Here is a 23,001-nt window from a genome sequence, read left to right as displayed (position 1 = left end):
AGCTCACACGTCAACAGCTCCATCTCCATGACAACTGGGCAAACTTCATCCACTGATGAAGACCTTGTCACAAGCTTGAAGGCACGGGAAAAAGCCAGAAAGGGGACATTAAATTATGATTCTCTTTCTTGTTTGAAGTAGTTTGGCTGGATTACCAATGAAAATCTGTTCTCCTAGTTAAGTGTTTTATTCAGTGTCACAAAAAAAAGAAGTCACATTAAACAGGACTTTACAGAAACCATTAACTCCGCGGAAATATATGGCAGGGTATCTTATTAGTCAGTTGTGTTTGTCATTCATCAGGAGTAATTTTCATCATAAACGACTTGCATGGAGCTAATTAAATAACAAAAATGTGGCCAAAACTAAGGCTAAACATGTGTGTGGCGTTTGCATGTTTCTCCTGTGTTCATGGTATTCTTCCCTATTCCAAACACAGTCAGGAGATTTGAATGCAGATAGTCCTCCTCTCACTCACATACTCACTCACTCATTCACACAGATGTATGTATATAAAATAAGAGAAAAGAATGAGGTTAGTTTGTGTCTTTCTCAATAAACCCAATCCTTCAGAGCAAAGCAAATGGTTTTCATTAACTCTCACCAACTGTGCGTGTGTGTGTGTGTGTGTGTGTGTGTGTGTGTGTGTGTGTGTGTGTGTATGTGTGTGCGCATGAGGCCAGCTCATATTCTTCGGCCACTGTGTCCTTGATAAAACTGGCTTGTGCTCCATTTGTTTTGCATACTTCTGTTTTTTATGTGGTTAGATGCAAACTGAGTCTTTTGACACAGATTGCCCAACACTGGTTCCACATCAAGTATTACGCAAACCAAGATAAGCCTCCCTCTGTTCAGAATCTTCCAGTACTGGACTGGTCTTTCATGGTCGCTTTGAAGAGCATATTTGAAAAGAGGAATGCTCATAAATTAAAATAGAGGCTGATTTTTAAATGGGATCAATCGATCACAGATTTGGTTCTGCAATTTGTCCAGTAAACTCTCTCTGCTGCGATTTATTTGCTACGGTAATTAGGCTTACAGTAAGCTATTAGTCACTGCTGGAGGAACCTCGTATCTCCAAAATTACAACTGTCCAGAGGCTAAGATAAATAGGTTTGTTTTTAGCAGAAATTGATACATCATACATCATCATATGTCTTGATACATTTAAGATCCACATGAATCATGAAAAGAAAAAATATTTAATTTTAAAGTTGTGACTGGCAGAATAACATTATGTCACTCTCCATACTCCACACTATGCATCACCTACTGCAGACACAGTTATAGTTCTGCAGTATAAAACCTCCCTATATGGTCTTTCCTCAGTCAAATCTTATCAACTGTGGAGCTCCATTTGTGGGTCACTGACATGAAAACATTTGAGCAGCCCTGCTGTTGATAATCAAATGCTTCTTCCACTGCCAGTCCTCCTCTTACAGTGCCCCGCCCCTCCTTATTTGCCTCTGTTTTTCAGTGTCAAATACCCAGAGAAACCTAGAATGAGACCGGAGATAAATGGCATCGCCTTCAAAATAAAAGCACATATGTTTTCCCAAACGGATGAAAATCCTGAGGCTAAAGAAAGTTGCTCTTCAATGTGCTGATTAGATTGTGTTACACATTGTGCCTATGTATGTAGTCAAAATGCATTATGCAATTGTAAAATTACGGCTGAATAGAACAGGTAGTAGTGAGGTGAAGTAGTCAGGTATCCTATTTCATGGTTCATGAGTGTCAAAACTGATTTCTTGTTAATACAAAATTTTCTAATTTGCACTGAGGAAACCAGCTTTGTTTGCCTCATCATGACAGGGTAATTGCTGTACATGAACGGATGGTCCGCCACAATGTATGTTTTTCAGTAAATGCAGTTTCTATGTTCCTTTCTGATATTTGTTTGTAAATACAACCCCAATCAAGACTGGTTATATTTTGAAAGTCTCCACCGGAAGCCCGATATGATTCAGTCGCTACCTTGACAGAAGTCTCTCAGCCTCCCTTTGCTTGGTTCAGCATCTGTCTTCACGAGAGTCCGCGGAGCGCGCAGTATGGATCCGTTACGCATTACGCACTATGTTGTCCTTTCTGGCACGGATGGTTTTCTGACACGTTTTCTGAGAGGTGCACAGACATCAGCTCTTAAACACAGGCTCCTGCAGTTAAAATAAAGACTAAGCTTTGTGTTTGTCTTTCATGTAAAGGAAGGAGAAAGCACAAGTGATTCGTGGAGACTTTTTCACACAGTTCCGACGCGCACACACTCTTTTTTGGACTTATTTTTCTTTTCTAACAGGATATCATTTGCTGCAGCTAAATTTTTTGGTTGTTTACTATATGTGGATACTTATTCGGCACCATGGGAGACTCCGTGTTCCTCGACAGGCAAAATTCCTATCTTGTAAGTACTCAGTTTATTGGCCATAAATTAATTATAATGACTCGGACATGCACTGATAAGGGCTGAGGGCTTACATCTTCTGTTGTTTGAGAGTGCAATCGCGCGTGTCCCTGAAATGTGTTTGACGAACAAATGCATGAATATGACTTTAAAGCACTTATGCATACAATATATAAAAACCTGTCTCTGAGTATAACTGATAATATGCATTAAAAAGTGCAGAATTTCTATTGTTTTCTATGTTTTAGTGAACAATCATCATGTATCATAAGGCAGTCACAACCCCATTTAAACTCTGATCTTGCATGAATTTTAAGTCATGCAATAAATAATAATGACTCACAAGATTTTAACACATTAAAAGTCTTTTCCTGTAAAATGTCAGTGACTCTGACAGACAAATTTAAACCTGAGAAGAGCAAAGGGGCCTCAACATGCAAACACTTCCTGTGATGGAACGTTTTAAGTGGCATGTGCTGTATAGAACACATACAGGCCCACAAGACCACACGTTTCCTGGTTTCAAGAAGAGACTTTTGCTCTGAAAGTAACTCAGTAAAGACATAGAAACCTGCAGAAGACTGCAGCTGCAGTGTTGTGTTTGACACTCTACACCTCAAAGCAAGGTGGCCAGATGAGGGCAAAACACACAGATACGGGTCAAGGCCATGAGGACTGGTTAGGGCTGTGATGAGAACTACACTTTCAAAATGAAACCCTCAGCATTCTGGAGCTCATATTTGACTATGTGGCATTTTTTCTGACAAAGATTAGAAGAGCTCTCAACGTCTGGAGAAGCAACAGGTTGCTTGCAGAACAGGTTCATTCAAATGTGGGAACCGAGTTGGTTGGTGAAGTCGACAGACTTAAGTATGCACAGATGCTAGTATTTTATCATCCACCCTCTCTCCTGTGTCCCCCCCTTCTCTTTCCATCTCTCCCCCTTCTCCTCTCCTGTGGTGAGGAATCCTCTGCTGACTGCTCCAGCGGTCTGTCTCCTCTTTATGAGCAATGTTTCTGTGGCTGGAAGCCCTCATAAACCTACAAGCATTGATTGGAAAACAATACAATTTTTTTTGGCTCGGCTGGCAGCACGCTGTGGTCTGGATTAGTGCTTTGTAGCGCGGCTATGTGGTGTGAAAGCCGTCGCCACATGGCCCACAGTGGTGGGTCTAAAATTCATCCAATACGTGCTGATGAGGCTTGAGTGCACTAAATCATACTTGCTTGTCATCTTTCTAGAGAAATGCAATCTGATATATCTGGACTCTTACTTGTACATTCAAATTCTGGCCTCTTTTTGTGGACCCAGTCAATACATGGTGGAAAATCATACATACTCTCAGAATGGATTTGACTGGACTTAAGACTGAAACTAATAGTATTTAATAATGTTAAAGCCACAATATGGATAAATACTGTTACTGATTATAGAACCTTTCACTTGGCTTAAGTTTTTGTTTGTAAAAAAATGAGACAATTCCAGTGAAAATAGCTTTAGAATTACCTTTTTTTTTTCCAATGCTCACCTGTGGTCGTGAGCTTTAGGGAGTGACCAAAAGAATGAGAACACGGATAAAAGCATCCAAAATGAGTTTCCTTCTCTGGATGTCTAGTCTCAGCCTCAGGGTGAAGAGCTCAGACATACAGATGAAGTAGAGCCAGTGGAGGTAATGTCATCTAATTGGCTGGGGCCTCCTACTGGATGCCACCCTGTAGAGGCATCCCAGTTAAGGATAGTGGGGAGAAGACCCCAGGGTAGACCAAGAATACACAGGGATTACATATCCTTCTTTGTTTGGGAATGCCTCAGGATCCTGTAAGAAGACTTAGAGGAAATGGCTATGTAAATGGTAATCTGTGCTACTTTGCTTCTGCTGAAACCACTGAAGTCTGAACTGCAATAAGCAACAGAAAATGAACAGATGGATGGAGGTTACAAGTGCAATTAATACTTTCTATGTCTTCTGTGAGGACAACAGATGTAGAAGACATATTGGTTTAGAAAAATATCACTTTAGGGCTGCAACCAACGATTAATCTCTTGGATATTTCCTTGATTGAACTATTGTCCTTTTTTTCCCAACCAACAGTCAAAAAATGTAAAAGTATCTAGTATCTACATTTACATTTTGGAAACCAAAACCAGTGATTTCTTTTCGGTACTTTTGCATGAAAATTATCCAAGTAGTTGCTTATTAATTTTCTGTCGTTGGACTAACTGTTCAATCAACTAATGATATCAATGCTATATCAGTTATCTCAGTCAGTGCAATAGTTAACTTACTTAACTTAAATACTTATAATACTACTTATTCAGCTTTCAATCAAAAAGCCACTAGATTACAAGGTCTTCCAAGGAAATATGCATCTGTTTGGGTAAGTTGCATAAATCTGAGCCAATATGTCAAAAGGCTGTTAGAGAAATACCACTATTGGCGTTTGAAGGAGATAGATCTCAAATAAAAACATGAAGGAGAACTGCAGCTTTTATCACTGTTTGATTTGATATCTGATGAAACGTCATGCCTTTTCTTTGTTTAGAATACGGTGTCACAGCTCTTTGATTTATCTGATTGTTACTCGCCGAGCCTGTGCATGAGGACACACTATGTGTATGAGTATGTGGGTATACTGAAGGCTTATGAACACATCTGCCAAGATAATTTTGATTCTCTACATTTCCCGAGTAAGCAGTAAAAATCAAGTAAAGTAATCTAGCAAGGTAGTCTGGAGTGCGGCACTATGACTTTGCCAAGCTGTAAAAGTGAATATAATTTGCATTGGAAAATGTGTCTAATCAGGAGGCGAGCATGGTAATCTACTTTGCACAGTCTTTATAAGGTAAAAAAATTCATTCAGACAGCATCTATTGATTGTAAACATATTAAATCTTTACACAGGAAACCTTAAATTACCACTTTATTACAATGTAGCAGGTAAAGGAATGAGTTATGTCCTGTGCATTTTCAGCCAGCCTGCTCATTGCCGTCTCATAAATCCCCAACACTCAGTTGAACTTGGTACAAGAATGCAGTTAAAATATGACAAAGAAGCACTTCCAAATAAAATTGCATTCGTGTTAATGGAGGATTATGCCCCTTCAAGCAGCCCTTGGGCAGCCAATGATAAACAAATGCGGGCTGTCATCATTCCTGCCAGGGCAGATAAATATTTCAGATACTAGGTTACCAGACTGGAGAAACACAGGGATGGAGAAGAGTGGGAAAGAGAGCCAGAAAGCAAATGAGATAGACGTGTAACAGCACCTCATGGTTGCCAGTGTGTAAACGAGGCAGCTGCACATTTCTTCCACTTGTAGTGACGTGTGATGTATTCTGCTTAAGGCGTCAAGGCATTGTACTAATGGAATACCATCAGGGATAATATATAACAGTTTGGATTGATCACTCGGCTCTTGTCTTGGAAGGAATTTGTTTTCCAGTATTGCAGATTAAAGGTTTACATGGTATTACAAGGGTTATAAGAATAAAACCTTTTTAGTCAACACAAGGAAGATTCATCACCTGCAAAGGCGATGACAATGCCAAGAGGAACAAATCATTCCTAATGCAACAGTCAGCAGCAATAATACCAAGCTGAGTTGGCTTCACATTTATGCTTGTTGGTTTTTAAAGTCAGTGAGAGACTTTTCTTCCAGCATATCCACCAGACACCAATGCTAACTTGCTATCCTGCCCAAGCAGCATCTATAGACACAGAAGTGTTAGAGCCAAACTCGTACATTGGTAGAGATTCTTGTACGGATTAGAACAAGATTTGTGTTTACTGATGTATGTAGTGCATTACAATGGTCATGCATTCGCTTAGTTTAGAAATACAAGACTAAGAGTCTACAGCCATGCTAGCTGCTCCATGAGGCAGCTATTAGCGCTAAACACAAAGTACAGCTGGGGAGAAGGTCATTACTTTTGGAGGTATTGGGTCATGAACCAAATTATTGGTAAAATTTAGACTTCAGTTGTTGAGACTTTCTTTCGGAACATAAGTGGTAGACAGCGCCATGATCACATGGCCTACTATGTATTTTCTCAATTTCAGTACTTTCCTGAATGGCTTTTGTGGCTATTGACTCACACGATAACAGTGTAATCAAACTAACTGAGGGAATTAATCGATCCTGACTCTATCATTTAAGCAACTAAACTGTTTGTTCAGCACAGTCAATTGATCTAGCTTCAGCAGATGAGACATTAACTAATTTACATTAACTGAACAAACGATGAATCATCACATTCGATGTAAGTCATGTGCGCCACACTGGGACATTGTCAAATCCAAATCAGATCCAAACAGGCACTAATAACATTTGACTCTTTAACCTGTTTAACCTGTTTTTGAAGGGTTTGCCCCATAACATTGAATATTCCATATTTTCATGTATTACATGGCTCATGGGCTCTCTTCTGTCTGGATTCAGATATCAGCAAGAACAACAATGGCTGGTACTCTCTGATTAGTGTTCCTGACTGACATTGGGTCATAGATCATGTGCACTGAAGGATAATGCTGTCTGGATGTCACATAATGACAACAGAGAAATGAAAGAACAAGGAAGTTTTAGAATACGAGTTGGATGTGAGTGAGCTAATCCTGGAGAGGAGCCAGCCAGTGCTGAGGCTTTTGCCAATCCTCAAATAATGATTATCTTTGTCCTGAAACCTTGTATTGTGTTAACAAGCGTAGGCCAACTGTTAGAAGCTGTACACTTTAAAGTTGACTTGAGAATCCAGTGATGTATCCTTTTGCAGAATGTGCATTTACAATTAACATGTCTAGAAATTCACTGTCAAGAGGCTCAGCAAGTGTCCAATTGATTTTTTATCAGCCTAGACTATACTGGATTGAAAAAGGCAACCTTGCAGCTGGTTGACACTGAGGAATAAAGAGGCAGAGAGTGACACAAAGAAAGTATTGATGAAATGATTGATTACCCTCCACTATCGTTTGTTTCATCTTCCACTTCGTCTCTCTTTGTCTGTTTGAGTCTGTCTCTCATCATTGACCAAAGAGAAAATGCTCTGTCTTCCTCTAGCCATGCAGGGACCCTTGTCATCCTGAGAGCAGCTACCTGTTTAGACAAGCACCAAATTCCCTTCTTTTGTCTCCGCTTTGCCGTTTCTCTTGACATTTGACTTCGCTGTGCTCACTTATTTTCAGAAACTACAAAATCCCCGTTTTTCCTCTTCTTCCTTCTCTACCTCCAGAACACTGATAGCAACCATTTTATAACACGCTGTCCTCTCCTTACCTGCTGATGTGTGACCTTGTTCTATTGCAGAAGGTGTGTTTGCTTTACTCCCCTGCCACTCCCAGTACAAACAGCTCTGGCAGAACAAGCCACAAAGCCTTCACTCTTGTGGAAAACTGAAATGAGGTTTTACAGAATGAAGGAATGAATGAATCTTTTGATTTTAAGTGTTATTCAATAAAGACTTTTCCTGAATGCCCATCCTTGGTGCTCAAACGACTGCAATGAACAGCTATGCTCATGCATGTGTGTTTGTGTGTGTGTGTGTGTGGGTGGATGGCATCAACCATCCATACGGCTCCTTAGTGATCAGCCCAGCGAGTTTATTTACATTGATCACAAGATTTCCTAAGCACATGCTGACCAAGAGAGAAGGGAAAATTTTTTGGGAGGGGTGGACATTTTGTTCGCAGGAGTGCAGTTGGTAGGAATGCACACAGATACTGAATGAATTTCAACTGTTTTGGTTTCACTACAAAAGCCTGTCAGCGCAATTATGGAGAAAAATCTTCGTTATTTTTGAGAAAAATCCGACTTTCAGGCCAGCTGTCCTTTAACTGCTTCACATAATGTGTGTAGGGGCTTGTTGACCCCTTATCATGTAGGTCACGTGTTGACACGTTCCTGTGCATTCATTATCCTGGCATTTGAAATGATTCTTCTTGCAGTGAGATTGCATGTGGAACACCATTCCAGCATGGCAGGGAAAAGGAAACCACACAGTCAAAAGCTGCCTCTTCACGTTCCACAGCCGTCACCTCTGGCTTGTCATGACAACACTGTTGGTCCCTCGTTTTTCTTTCTAGACCCTGTCAGGGGAAGGCGCTTTTATTATCAACAGCGAAAAACAAGTCCGCCCTCCTCAAGACTTGTCTTTTTATGGAGACGGACGAAGGCTGAGGGGAAAACAAAAGCGGAGGAAACGCAGAGGAGAAAGTTCTGGCAAGATCTGATCCACTGTGTGCTGTGGGAGATGTGCTTCCAGAGGCAGGAGTCTTTCTCTGGGCCTGAGCAAAATATGCGCTCTAGATGTTTTAAGGAGTTTGATTTACAGGTGAAGCTGTTGCTCTGGTTTCTGTATGACTTCATCCAGAGGATTTTTTTTTCTTCGTGGGGAAAAGTTAAGGGAATTTGTCAGTGGGGTCAAAAAAAGGTTACACATGTTTCCTGGCCATTTGTGTAACAGCTATGAGGGTGTGATGTCAATCACCGTGTTGCTGTGTGAAGTGCAGAGGTATTACATCACAGTTTGGCAGTTTTAAACAACCATAACAACATGTTCTCCTTGAGTTGCCTGTGCTGCATAACAGTGTAATGAACTGGAATCAAGACAGAACTAATCAAAGCTACCATCCCTGGTTTTAAGAGTTTTGAAATGCACACAGGTGTTCGCACTCTACCCGCAGAGCCACACATGGATTGCACACATACACATGAGCCATGCACACAAAGCAGAACTAGATACTAAATTATAAGAACAGACTGTGCTGTCCGCCGGAGAAATCCCTGCTTAGATTTTCAACACCTCAGACAGCTGTTGCTCTCTGGGCGACCTTAGCAACACAGCTATGCCAAAACAAGCCAAAGCTGTTAAATCTTAAATTTCATGACCTTTTTTTTCTTTCAAGAACAGTGCATTTGCATCACATAACAGTCTTAAGAAGAATAGAGGAAGAATAGTAATGCTTGCAGACTTGAGGCTGCAGTCCACAGACAAAAGGTTAGAAACTTCAATGAAAGGTCAACAAGTCAAAAGTTTTAGGCTGACATCAAGCATCAAGTCATCTGTTTCACTGCTGCATCGCTTCTCCGAAGGTCAAAGGGCACGCAGCAAAGTGTGTCTGTGAGCACTTTTCTCTAACAAGGTGCATGTGTTTTCTACCAATCTGTGTCACATACTGTACGACTTCACAGTGGATGTCTTGTATCAAATAACAGAATAATCAATGAGATGGATGCTCAGAGCATTGATGGAGGAGGAGTTAATTACCATTCACATGATAGAGATCCGGCTCAGGATCACATTTGCTGATGAGAGCCCAAAGTCCAAATGCAATTTCTCATTTCAGGTTACTTTGATTGGTCTTCCTGAAAAATTTAAATGTGTTCCAGTGTATGCACTACAGCACTATGTGACTTTAACAAGGTTTAACACTGATTCATTCACTTCCATTAAGTTCATACCATCTACTTCTGTCTTTTAATATCAATGTGCCAACTTTGTAGCTGTAGTTTCTGCTGTCCAAAAACCAGACATCTCAGGGTGCAAATAACCTCAGAAGGTGACACACACCTGTAAAGCACAAATGCTGTGTGCACAACTGGCTCTGCTGTTTTGGAGCTATTTGCACGAGGCTCAAAGCATGATAAGGAAATGTAGCATATACAGCACAAAGTAGTGCTTACTGAGACAACACAATACAGCAAATACAGATGCGGGTGACCTCAGCATCAGAATAGAAAGCTGCTTCAAGGTTTTCAAGACACACAGAGGTATTTTTACAAACAAGCTGCCGATGTGACCTTAAATAATCTGCCTCATTCTCAGTCAGTGTCATGATGCCTGCCTGTCAGAGATGATCTCATTGTCACTGCTGTGCACGTCGACCTGACCTGCCCGAAGGTGCTCTATTCATTGATCATTAGTGATTGTGTTGTATGCATGGTGAGCATAAACAACCTCAGATAGACAGATAGATGGAGACAGATGGACTGATAGAATCAAGGCCAGACAGATAGAGACAGATGAGATGGCAGGTAGGAAGGGGGAAGTATATTTCCAGTTTGGTGACATCTCAGAGAATCTCGATGAAAAGGAATATTCCGAGTCACTCAAGGAATAACACAGATGATTCCAGGAATAACACAGATTTTTGTGACAGGAATAACAGAGCAGAGACACCATGCACAGTTTAACCCTGCAGTGGAGGTGTGCATTCATGCGCCTGGTATGTAATGTGTGTGCCCATGCATTAAACTTGCAACTCGTGTGTGTGGGTGTGTGTGTTGACTGGTAAGAAGTGTGACCCTGGAGTTCAAGGGACCTTTGACTAAAGCTGGATTAGTTGCTCTCAAGGCTGCCACTGGAATGTGGCAGTGTGCGCAAATACACACGCCCATTATATCGTGGCGCACTCACTATTTACCTTCCAGTCTATTACAGTCTATTAATATTCCTCCGCTGCTCTTCTCCCTTCGTTCTCTCTCTTTTCTCACTGGGTGTACAGTAAATTGGATTTGATGAAACCAGCACTAGTTGCAGGAGGAAATAAGTAGCTATTTTTATCATTTACATCAGTGTATGGCTTGGCGTGGACATAAACCTAGATTGACCGCTGTTTTGGTTATTTACTCTTCCTTAAAGTTGCCAAGAGCTCCATAAGTACAGCAGTAACCTCAAAAATTATCTCAATTGACCATAATCCCCATTTTTTTGGGCATTTTGCTTCTCGCACCACAAAAATATTCATAAAAAACGCACTTAAATAGACAAAAATGACAAATACCTTATCACTCTGGTGGACACTTGTTTATAGTAAAATGATCAGAGTACTGATGGATGAGTGGATGAATAACTCCATCTCACCTCTGCGTTGGTGCATATTCATGCAATCAGTGAATTATCATTTGTTACATCAGCGTCACTCTTGAAATGTTAGTTTTGCACATTTTGGAGTAGTGATACATTTGGAGGACAGGTCACAAATCAGTAAGCTGTGAAATGTGTTTGAAAACACAGCCATTGTTTCTTTCCCTGAAGGTGGTATGGTGGCATTTTAGAAGAACAAAAGCCTGGGTGGTCAGAAAAAGAACAGAAAAAACTGGCTCTTAAGGTGGAGAAAGGTTTTTGGTTTCCTCTTAATCTCCTCACAAACTTTGTTAGCATTGTCCAAAGTAATACTTTTTAGTTTTACTAATGGACTTATATTGTTGTTTGTTGTAAAACCAAGTGTATCAGAAGGGTTTGCAAACCCACTCTGCAGCTCTTGTGAAAAAAGTTTTTTCTTGCAAAATTAAGAAATCCTTTAAAAATATTCCTGCATCTACACCTGGATTCGGATCCACATGAAAAGCAAGTCACTTGATCTTTGGCCTATGGCTGAACATTTCACCTGATTTTATTGAAATCTTTCACCAGGGCTCTGAGATCTGATACAAAACAAAATGTAACCACCTCTGTGGAGATAATGACTCACAGATTTAGAGCTACTTCAAATAAGGGGGTGTGTGAAAATTATTAGGGGGAAGGAGGGGTCAGATATGGGGGAGGGTTATGTCATTTTTCTTTTTTCTAAAGAGGAGTCAGATCGTTTTAGGAGAGTTATCTCCAGAAATTCCATTACCATAATCATGTCTTTGTATTTGGTCTTTATTTTTTACAATTAGTAGCTTGATATTAACTTTGAGAAACAGTAGATGTGGATCTTAACAGTTAGGGATTGAACAGTTTCCAAAGGGCAAGGTGGTCATTGTGCAATTTGGACTGTGTGAGAATTTTTGTTCCATTGACACATTAAGCTTGAAATACAGGACAAGCTGTGGAATCAGTGGGGAGCGTGTTGCAGTTACGGGCAGTGATCCGAGCGAATATTTACAATTCTGGGGAGGGTTTTGCTTAAAAAAGTAAAATATAAGATTCAGCCCCCCTCCCCACCCCATCAATTTGCAGACAGTCTCTTTCATTCAATGTATTTCAAAGTTTCAGCCTGAGACTGTGGGGTAAATTTTGTTGTCATCATGTTTCAGTGCTGGATCTTGTTTAAACCTTGTGGTTCAAGCTTTGTTGATCTAGTTTCCCAACTCTCACCACTAATCAAACCTACACTAAACAGACCCAGTGAGAAACAGACTTGGGTTGAGTTTTGATGGCTCACACAGAGCAATGCCAGTGGGGAGGTGATAAGTAGTTTATCGTGTTCATTAAACACCCCATTAGCACTTATCAGCATCTGTTTAAAGTGTTCTACACCTAGTTATTATTGTTAACACTTTATAGCGTTCTTTACTGGCACACATTCATCCACACGCACATGTTTCGGTCAGTTGAAGGTTGGATGGTGTGCTGGGCAGGACAGCGGCGCTCGAGCGTTGTGTTCACTCTCTTTCCGCTGGGAAATCAATAATAGACCAGCTGACCCAGCTACGACCTGTGTTACACGTGCACACAGCATGCTCACATACACACACAAACACACTGTCACATCCACTGTCCAGACAGAACAAAGCATTGCTGGGCAGTGACGGGTGTGGCGTGGGTCTCCAGGAAGTTACACTTGGGTAAAGCTTCCTGGGGTGAAACGAGGGTGATGGTTTTAAATGCTGATTTAATTACTTTTGAGGTGTTTCTCTTATATGCAGTAATAAATTGTTTTTCACTAGTTTACGACTACTTGGTCAACTTCAGCTGAAATTAATTAGTTTATGGTCTGCATACATTTTCTTTCATCATATAGTATATACTATACAATATAGTGGCTTTTTAAATACTTCTACCAATCGCCCAACTGTCTTTTTTTATTTTGATATGAACTTTTCATGGATACATGGAGAAACAAACAAAGAGATGACCTGATGTAAGATGTGTGGCAAAGGTCTTTGGCCAGAGTCAAACTCATGATGTGCAGTCACAAGTATCAAGCATGAAGGAAACGCTCTCCAGTTTTTCTACCATCAGTAGCCCCCGGGGCTGAAATCTGTCATGTCTCAGCCTGGTCATACATTCCAGTCCAGTCATGGATGGCTCTCAGTCTCCATCGGAAGCTGCCTTGGGTATATAAAGGGGCCCTTAAGTTGTGGGTTAAAAATGAAGTGGAACACGTTGGTCATGTTGTCGTGTGTCACTGAAAATACAGGGATACAGACTGTAAAACAACAACATCAACAAAGAGACAGCTTTCCTAAAGGTCATCTTTGGCCAGATATGGTGAAACATTTGTGTCGTTAAACTCTCAAGAGAGAACTATTTTTACACTGACATCTTTTCATGGAGGCTTCTTCTCTAGTCTGAAAACCATCTCCCTCCTTTTGTTTCTTTGATACTTTGATAGTCGTAGTACAATCACAGAACTACTACTACAATTCTTGTACATTTTCCAAGCAGCTTTTGCTTCTTTGTGTGCAAAGATTTTCTCTGCACATACATTACATTACCCCCCCCTTTTTTTTTTCCCCCACGTGGAGCGTATGTGTGCAATCCTCTGAACATATGTGAGACATGTGTGCACACATGGCATTTAAGCCGTGAGTTAACGCTGCCATGTGCCTCATAAAGTGACCACGGCTCTGTCATCTTCATCATCAACATCATCCGGATTCTGAGGAGCAGACCAGCATGTTATAATCCCTGCTCTTTAACTACCTCACAGGATTAACAAGGAGGGGGGGGGGATTTGGCACCCATGTGGAAAATAAAGAGTTTTAAAGAGACTTTGCTCTGGGTTAAATGGATATGGTGGAAGAAGCACAGAGAGGAAAACCAAGGGAATGTGCTGTGTTATTGTCGGATCATGTTCTTGCTGCTGGTGTGAAAAATAAACTAACTATTCCCTAATAGGATCAACATATAATCTTGCACACGCTTACAACCATGAAAAATAAAGACGGAGGTGTTAAGGCAATGCACTCACACTCTGATCTGAATGGAAGGTGTTTGTATCTACACAACTAAGGGCTCAGATGGAACTTGCATTCATCAAGCCAAGAAATGCTTCAGTCAGATATCAGACTTATCTTAAACCCCCACTTGTAACCCCACTTCCTCAAAAGATACCAGCACATCCTATATGTGTACAAGTCTTTTTGCATGGACGCTTTCAGTCAGGAAGCACAGAAGAAGGTTGCAAAACCCCCCTTCAACTTTAACTTCTACAGCCAGACTTTGTCGTAAAATTCAACAAGCTGAGAAAAATGTCAGACTCTTGACAGAAAAAAGTGAAGATAGCAGCTGTTAGAAAACTGACAGATAAATTACACTAGTTGCTTAGAGTTGGAAATTAAATGCCAGAAATTCTTGAATTTGTCATCTGCTTTTCGACTCTGGAAAACATTAGAAATTTAGTTGTTTGGTTGTTTTGAATTCACACTTCAGACTTCCCCCATGATTTCCAGTGTCATAGCTGTCTCGTGTCTGTCTGGGCAGCGGGAAGTAATCGGACGGAGCTGTCAGGGTCTATGATGTGTCTTAATATGTATGTGTGTGTACATTCATTTTTTCTCTTTGTCTCATCAATTTTTTCTATCAAAACATTTCAACATTTCATTATATTAAAGTTGTTGGAGGCTAAAGAGGTGTTGAGCCCGTGTGTGTGTGTTTGTGTGTGTGTATACGAGGAAATAGCCAAGTTCCAGCTTTACATCTGAGGCTTTTTGGCACAAATGCCAGTTCTAATCTCTGAGTCTATTTTTTACAACATTCCAGGATTGATGGAGTGGCACATTATTTCTCTGGGAGTGGTTTCTGTTAATACTATGTGTGTGTATGTGTGTGTCTGTGTGTGAGAACCGGTTCTCACGGTGCTGACATAGTGGATCGCTCAAACTGCAAAGGGTTCGATGGGAACGTAATACCCATGGGGCCACTTACACAGCCATTTTGACTGATTGACAGAAATTGCAGGAAAACACACACACACACACACACACACACACACACACGCACACGCACACTTTAAAATTGTATTTGTTAATATCCAGTCCAGCTTTAACTCCACTGCTTGTTGTTGGTTCTCATTCATGGTCATTTAAAAGGAGTAAAAGGGAATACGCATTACTCAGCACAAGGTCACAAATATGCAGATAAAATGAATAAGAAGTAAAATAAGAATGAGAAAGTTGGATTATTTGATCCAGAAATGTAAAATAGACACATTAATTCAGCAAACGTGGCTGGAGGAAGAGGCCTGTGAGAGCCAGATTCTACTCTGACCAATACTCATTGCTTTCTTTGTGTTGTATAACAAGTAACTGGATGTCTCTGTTGGTCAGAAAAAAACAAACAGTTTGAATTTGTTAACTTTGTCTTTGACTTTTTCCAAATCATTTATCGATTGATAGAAAAGAAAAAAAAATAAGCAGATTCATCAGTGATGTAAATAATTGTTTGGTTGCAGCCCTGTTTTCAAAATGGCACACATGGAGGCCTGGTGGAGCTCACATAAACACACAGACAGACAGACAGACACACACATACAAACACACACACACACACACACACACACACACACACACACAAAGGACAGAATGCTGATTGCTCAATCTCAGTCCCCACCGTTGCCATCAGGCCACAATCAGTTTAGTCTCAGTTCAAGTGGAGCGAGAGACGCATTTTTCCACTTCTTTATGCTAAAACGCACATGATCCACACCCATCCTCCCAACACACACACACACACACACACACACACAACAATCACTAAAGTGCTTTACTCTTTATGCAGGATTAGTAATGATTAACCAACTTCATTAAGTCAGCCGGGCAGTCTGGTCAGAGGGACAGGAGGAGAATTTACTGTCTCGTATACAGTTGAGATTACACGCATTGAGATTACACACATTCCTTGGATAGGGATCGGTTGGTGTGTGTGTGTGTCCAACAAGGAGAGAGAGATGCTAGAAGACAAGATATTAGCAGAGCAGAAAGGGTGATGGGTCATAGATATAGACAAGGATGCAGAAGAGAAAATAGTGAGATGATGTGCATGCTCTTTCCTTCATTTATCTGCATTTTTCACTCATTAGAGAGTGCAATTGAATTAGTTATCATGCTGAGATACTGCCTTTAGTGCAGAGAGAAAAACATTGTTTACATTATCCCTGAAAAACATTCAGATGTGGTTCAGGTTTCTCAGCCCTGAGTCTGCAGGGCTTTCTCTCCGGGTGCACACAACAACTTTAACTAGCAATGCATCGCAGTTGTTTAGTACATACATACAGTGTGGTGTCACAAAGCTGAACAGAGGGTTAGGGCCTTAAGATTGACTGAGAGGCAAAATCCAGGCCAAGAAATGTTATTCACTTAATTTCATTCATTTCCATTTTTACACTGCTCTGTGTGTATGGGAATAACTGGGAACACAGACAGTGTTTAGAGATATCAGTGAACTGAAACTGTAAAACTGGGAGGAACAAAACTGGATTTTGAAAAATTGGAGATAGGAAAAAAAGGTGCAGAAAGGAGATAAAGCAGGATGCAGAGAGGAACAAAACAGTGAAGTTATCCATTGTTTATGGTCTGGCTCCAGGACCCTCTCATGCAATTTCAAGGTTCCCCAGCATGCCTTGCAAGCAAATCATTGGTTTGCAAGGCAAAGTTACTGCACTCTCCCACAGCTGCACTCTACCTCGCCCTGGTTTCCCTCAGTCGACACGTCACTCCCTGTCTGCAGTGCTATCAAAAGTACAGTATCATTTAAGACATTCCTTACTCTGGTTCATAATAGGAAGCAGGAGCTAAATCAATACAGAAAATTTAGATGTGGATCTTCACACTAAAGCTGTGATGTTTCACCTCCTATATTTCTCTCGCATACAGACAGAGCTGTGTAGCATCACGTCACGGAAGGAAGAGTTCCAACACAGAGACAAAAGACTAGACAGTATGACATAACCGTTACATTTATGGTTAAACAGCTGTGACAACTTCTAAGAAAAAAACAAAAATTAAATTCATCTTGGCTTGAAATGGGGAAAAGGTTAGAAGCTTATGTACAGACTTCAAATGTCTCAAGTTTCTTTTCCAGCACAAATACACACACACACACACACACACACACACACACACACACACTCAGTTTAAATACTTGGGGTTGTTATGCATAAAGTTCAGTGTTGTAAACAGGAGTTTAATGTCTCTGACATAAACCCAGTCTGCCAATGACAGCTGATAGAAAAATACCCTGACAGATTTTTGGATGTAATCTGTGGTTACCCTGCCATCCACAGATTGCTTTGAGCCAATACCACACACACACACACACACACACACACACACACACACACACACACACACACACACACACACACACACGCACATGAAACCCACACATTACTTCAACTTCTCCTTCGACTATCAACTGTAGTGTTGATACAATACCTGATTTTCGGTGCTTTTGTAGCTTACGTAACCATTATGCAAGATCCTAAGTCTTCAAGGTCGGGCCTCATTATTGCTGCGGGCCCTTCATATTAATCTGTCTTTAAAATGTTTGAAGTTCGCCCGAGGCTTTAGAAGTGCCTGCCAATGATTGGGGGTGGAGGGGTGGGGGGGTGAAAGTTGCTCATTCTTGCGACTGAGCCAGGGAGGACTCATTAAATGCAAAGGCAGACAAAAAAACAATATGCAGTGAAAGCTGATACCCACATAGTAGTGCTGGTATCCACATTTTCAAGTCCCTTATTTCCTCGTTTATGAGTGGTGGCCTACCACAGCCAGTGAGCTATTGCTAACATGTCAATAAAATAAGAACATGCCAATTAAATAAGAATTAAAACTGGTGTTTTGACTCTCCATTCCAGAAATACAATGAGGAGATGCAACTGCACTGAAACCAAGAGAAAAAAAACGTCAGGATTCATGTATCCAATTGGAGAAAAAAAAAATAAAGATAATCAAATAAATATAAAAATATAATCAAGCTGTGCATCGTTGGAATGAGTTCTGTAATTCTTCAATGAAATCAAGAGCTTCAAATGTGGCAGTCAACATGAAAAGCTGTTTTGACAGTTATGCTCAGCCAAGTTTTGTATTTTGGTTCCTTTTGAAAAGAAAAATGTATAAATCATCACTACAACATACCAAAGTAAACATCACTTTTGACGTCAGAATGTGATTCTCAGGGGAAAATGTTGGACTGATGCATGCTGACATGCTGGAAAAGACCAAACTGCTTTAAAGTTGTTCAACTTTGCTAAATTTGTGAGTGACTGTTTGTTTTTATGGAAGTGATAAGATATGTCCAAATCCATGCAGCTGCCCTTTTCTCTGTGCTGGAATGGATGGTATGATAATCACATTTACAGCCATAACAGGTTGTTTTCTTCAAATAATACTCCATCTGCATGACCTGCCATACTAGAGGTTGATAACCTCACATTTTACAGCCAAAGATAAGCCTGATATCGCTGAATTACTTTCACATTGGGTTATGTAACCTGTGAGTAGATAACAGGGATCAATAATTTGGCGGTTGTGTATCCCCCTGGAAGCACCAGGCACAACCCAAAACAGCTGGAGAAGCATATTAATTGTAAGTGTGTGACAGGTACATGTACAAACATGCACACACATAAACACACACCAACAGCACTGGCTGAAAAGCGAGGGTGGTCAGTAATTACAAGCAGATGTGAACCATGAGGAGGTTCCAGGTCAGCAAAAGCAATCTATTACATGCATGCATGAAGCCAACCTGTAAAAGACAAGAAAGAAGAAAAAAAAAAAAAGAGTAGTGCTGAAAAATACTTGTGCATTCCTTTGGGTCAGTGTTGTGGCACAGAAACTCTTCTCAAGGGTCATTTAAAAGCCAGCTGCAACACAAAGGGAATGAAAACTGAACAAAAGTACAATGTGAATAATTCTGGAACGCTCCATTAGTGTCTGTATTCACCATAAGTGAACAGCGTGTGTGTGGATGTTGTTGTGCTGTAGAGATGTTTGTAAGAAAGAGATGCCATAGCATCCATCCCTTTGAGTGGCTAAATGTTTTTCACCCATTGGCAGATCTATAATAGTAATTACATAACTTGTCACTGTATTGTTGCAGTTTTACAGGAAATGAACAGATGTAACATGTTGCACTGATTATAGTGAACCACATATCTAGGAAATAAAAAATGTGAATACTCTTTAACTTGAGCCTACTTGGTCATAAATCAAAGTCAAATCTAAACCTGAGAATTTAAAATTTTCACCTTGTGCTAACTTTCAAGGCAATCCACTCAACTGGTGGTGCGCAAGTAAAAACTGGAGGATCACCAAAGGCATTAGGATTCACGGTCTGGGAACAATGACTGTCTCTATTTGTCTTGTCATTTTGCTGACAAAATGTTGAGATTTATGTTTAGTTAAAAAGTCACATCTGTGCTTCACTTACTTTTGCCATACTCCAGCATTTGATTGCTTTAGTTAGAAAGCTATTACAACATATCACAATAAAAAAAACAGGCTCTGCATGAAACACTTTAAAAATCCTTAATTCACTGCCTTCAGCTTTATGAGCTTTATTTTAGGTCAGAACTCATTGGAGTCTTGCAAGATTTCCAACCAGTTCTTTGCACAAACCAGTGGATTCAAAGCTTGGTAGCAGATTTTTTTTTTCTCTATTGTCTCCATGTACTCAGGATATTTCCAACAAAACTTGAAAGCAGCGTGTGTATGAATATGTTTCCTTTGATGAGTGCTGCTCGCTCGGCCACATACACACATGCTCAGTCATACAGTCACATGTGTGTGACAAGATGGGGAGCAGTGAGTTTTGTCAGTGCGTTACCACGGCGCTGCAAGCCAATAATGATCACACTGACTGATGTCTCATGGTAAATGGAATATTGAGTGGGAAAGAGGTAGCTGTGTTGTTTATTATCGGCTACACATATGTGTGAGGTGCTGTCGATAATACTTAGGAGATAATGATGATCCAGAATGATCCAGGGGGACAGTCACAGTCAGTGGCACTCATCTTTATTTGATGTATATTATACATACACACACAGTATATATATATATATGTATATATATAAGTGTAATGCTAGATATTATTAAATGGTTGTTTTGTAACTCACATATTCAGGGATGACGTTACCAAGTCAGCTTGACGTAAAACAATAATGTAATTAACCTTGAATTGGGAATGATTTATTCTGTGCATCACAGCAACAAATGTCCCACTGCCTCTGTGTGTGTCTTGCAGGTGCGTTACCATGGTAATATTTATCTCACTTCCTGGCCCTTTGGATTTTCTGTGTATGCGTTGTCACGGAAACTGACATATTCTTTTGCCTGTGTGGCTATTGCGCCATTTGTCCCTTTGTCTGAAATAGAGCAGAAACTACATGCTGCGGTGCACTGTAAGCCTAAAGGGCATTAGTCATCTAACTGCATAGTGCCAGTCCAGTCAGCAGCGTCACTAGTCTCTCCAGAGTACCATCTGTCAGATAGGAACACGAAGCAACAATAAAAATGACAACACAACAAGCACTGAATCCCAGGCTTAATAGATGCGTAATGTAACATACACATCTCATCAAGCTGTTGCTAGGCTTTGATGAACTGCTCACATGAATCACTTAGCATTCTTTTACCCAACGTGTCTAATACTTTCCTCTTTCTTCTTTCCTGCAAAGCATAGTCATGATTTACACTGATTCACTCCTGCTAATGCAAAATCAGTTTTAAGTGTAGCAAACTGGCAGAAAATACCATTTGTAAAATTTGGGATTATTGATTCGATCCGTGCAGCCATTCCAGCAAATATCATGTGTGTGTGTGTGTGTGTGTGTGTGTGTATATGTGTGTGGGGCGGAGGGTTCAATAGTTCTAATAAATACAGGAAGAAAACTGATGATGGCAGTTGTGTGAAGGCTTAGCAACCAACTATATTTTGGAGACAAACATTAGGAGTTAAAGGATTGTGACACTAGCTGCGTGGTAGATTTGTCTCTATATAGGCTATTTAAACAGTGTTACATCTCAGTAGGCATTCACGTCACACTGTGATCAGAAAATATGAATACTTTGCTTGTATGTTGCTAAGGTGTTCAGTGTTATGGTGCACTGTGGCTTCACATCGAGCATATATGAGCAGTGACTGAATGAATGGATGCGATTTGTGGTCCTGTAACATGTGATCCCATTAATCTGTTTGGGTTTGAGAATCACATTAGGCAAGTGTTCATGATCATATCATACACGTTTGTTTTTTAGCTTATTGACTCCACAGATACAGCCAATATGTAACAGTAGCTGGCAGACGTTATCTCAGGGATGAGAAAATGAGCTCTAGATTTGATGAGTGCTACTGGATAAGAGCAGGTTCCTTACTGAGGAGGGAAACGAAATGAAACAAAACATCTTTACCCCTTGAAGATTTAATCATAAACTTAGAGTGCCTATTCACCATGGCGATCAGCTTCTGTGATTGTGTCTGCTGCTGTTAAAGCCAGGCTTGGACGTCTGACTAGGTAAACTTGGCCCACAGCTCTAATGGCTCGAAGGCCAGAATGCATCCTAAATCAGTGTTTTTGCTTCATTAAGTGGAGCGTTAATGTGGAAAAGAGGCTTGTTCAAAGCTAAAATCTGTAACTTTCCACACATTCTGCAAGCTCTTTGAATCTCCCCTGTTTTTACTTTGAGTCTTTTTTTTTTTTTTTACCAAATCTTTTCACATAATGTTGCATGAAACTACAAAAATCACGTTTGGTTTGTACAGTTGTTAGTCAGAGATAGTGATCCATTACCCAGAGTAATGAGACCAAATGTAGTGCGCCGAAACTTCAAAGTTCAACTAGGCAGCTGACAAAAATATAACATTGTAAATAACATAGGTCAGGAGTTTATCCTTAAATGAACATTCAGTGAAGAAAATATCCAAATGTTGCAAAGTTTTTGCAGATGTGGTGTCCTCTGTGTCCCCACAGATCATAAATAAATCATACAAGAAACAAGATAATATATAACAACTTCAAATGAATTCAAGGATCTGCTTTTTAAACAATTAAACTGTGCAGCTTTGGAGTGTCTCGGTTTGTAAATTTGAATGGGTGCCCCTGCCGGTCACACAGGCTTTCAGCTCACAGTCCAGCAGTGATACCAGGATTTAGTCTGCCCCCTTTGCTCTTCTGTCAGCATTCCACAGGCTTCATAGGTTGACACTTAAGAACTGAAGCTCATCCATCCCCTTCAGAAATCCTGCTGGGCAGAACCAGCTCGACCGAGGAGAGGCCTCTTATTTTAACTTTTCCAACTGTTTGTCTTTTCTTTTGCAGTGTGTGTGTGTGTCTGTGTGTGTGTGTGTGTGTGTGTGTGTGTGTGTGTGTGTGTGTGTGTAAGTGTGGGTGTGTACAGGCATGTGCATGTGTGCCCCTCAAGCTGTGTGTGAGGTCAAGCGGGAGGGAAAAGGGCTTCCTCCTCCAGCGATAAGGAATGGCAGACACACACAAAAACACACACAACTGTGCCGGATAAAATGCTCTATTAAAAAGGGGGCAACAAGCAACCTGGTTTTCGCTTGACTCGTGACAGGCTCATTCGCACACACACACACACACACACGCACACACACGCACACACACACACACACACGCACACGCACACACACACGCACACACACACACAC

At 40.6% G+C, this 23,001-nt stretch overlaps 1 protein-coding gene across 3 annotated transcripts in view; it reads left to right on the top strand.

The window, feature by feature from the left end:
* The window catches only part of LOC111646182 (rho GTPase-activating protein 6-like), a 70,147-nt gene that overhangs the window by 27,612 nt on the left and 19,534 nt on the right, over positions 1 to 23,001 (top strand). The window contains exon 1 of one of the 3 annotated variants that reach the window (XM_023395613.1): positions 2,035 to 2,401. The exons of the other annotated variants lie outside the window; for them this stretch is intronic. Within the exon in view, the coding sequence (XP_023251381.1) occupies positions 2,360 to 2,401 (42 nt within the window). The 5' untranslated portion in view covers positions 2,035 to 2,359. Of the gene's footprint in view, positions 1 to 2,034; positions 2,402 to 23,001 lie in introns of those variants that run through there. 3 annotated transcript variants of the gene reach the window in all.

The sequence above is a fragment of the Seriola lalandi genome, unplaced genomic scaffold (assembly GCF_002814215.2).
Source record: "Seriola lalandi dorsalis isolate HSWRI2012SDOR001 ecotype SW California unplaced genomic scaffold, Sedor1 jcf7180002054966, whole genome shotgun sequence".
NCBI lineage: Eukaryota > Metazoa > Chordata > Actinopteri > Carangiformes > Carangidae > Seriola > Seriola lalandi.
Note: the sequence above shows the minus strand (reverse complement) of the source record. Positions and strands in the feature narration are given on the sequence as shown.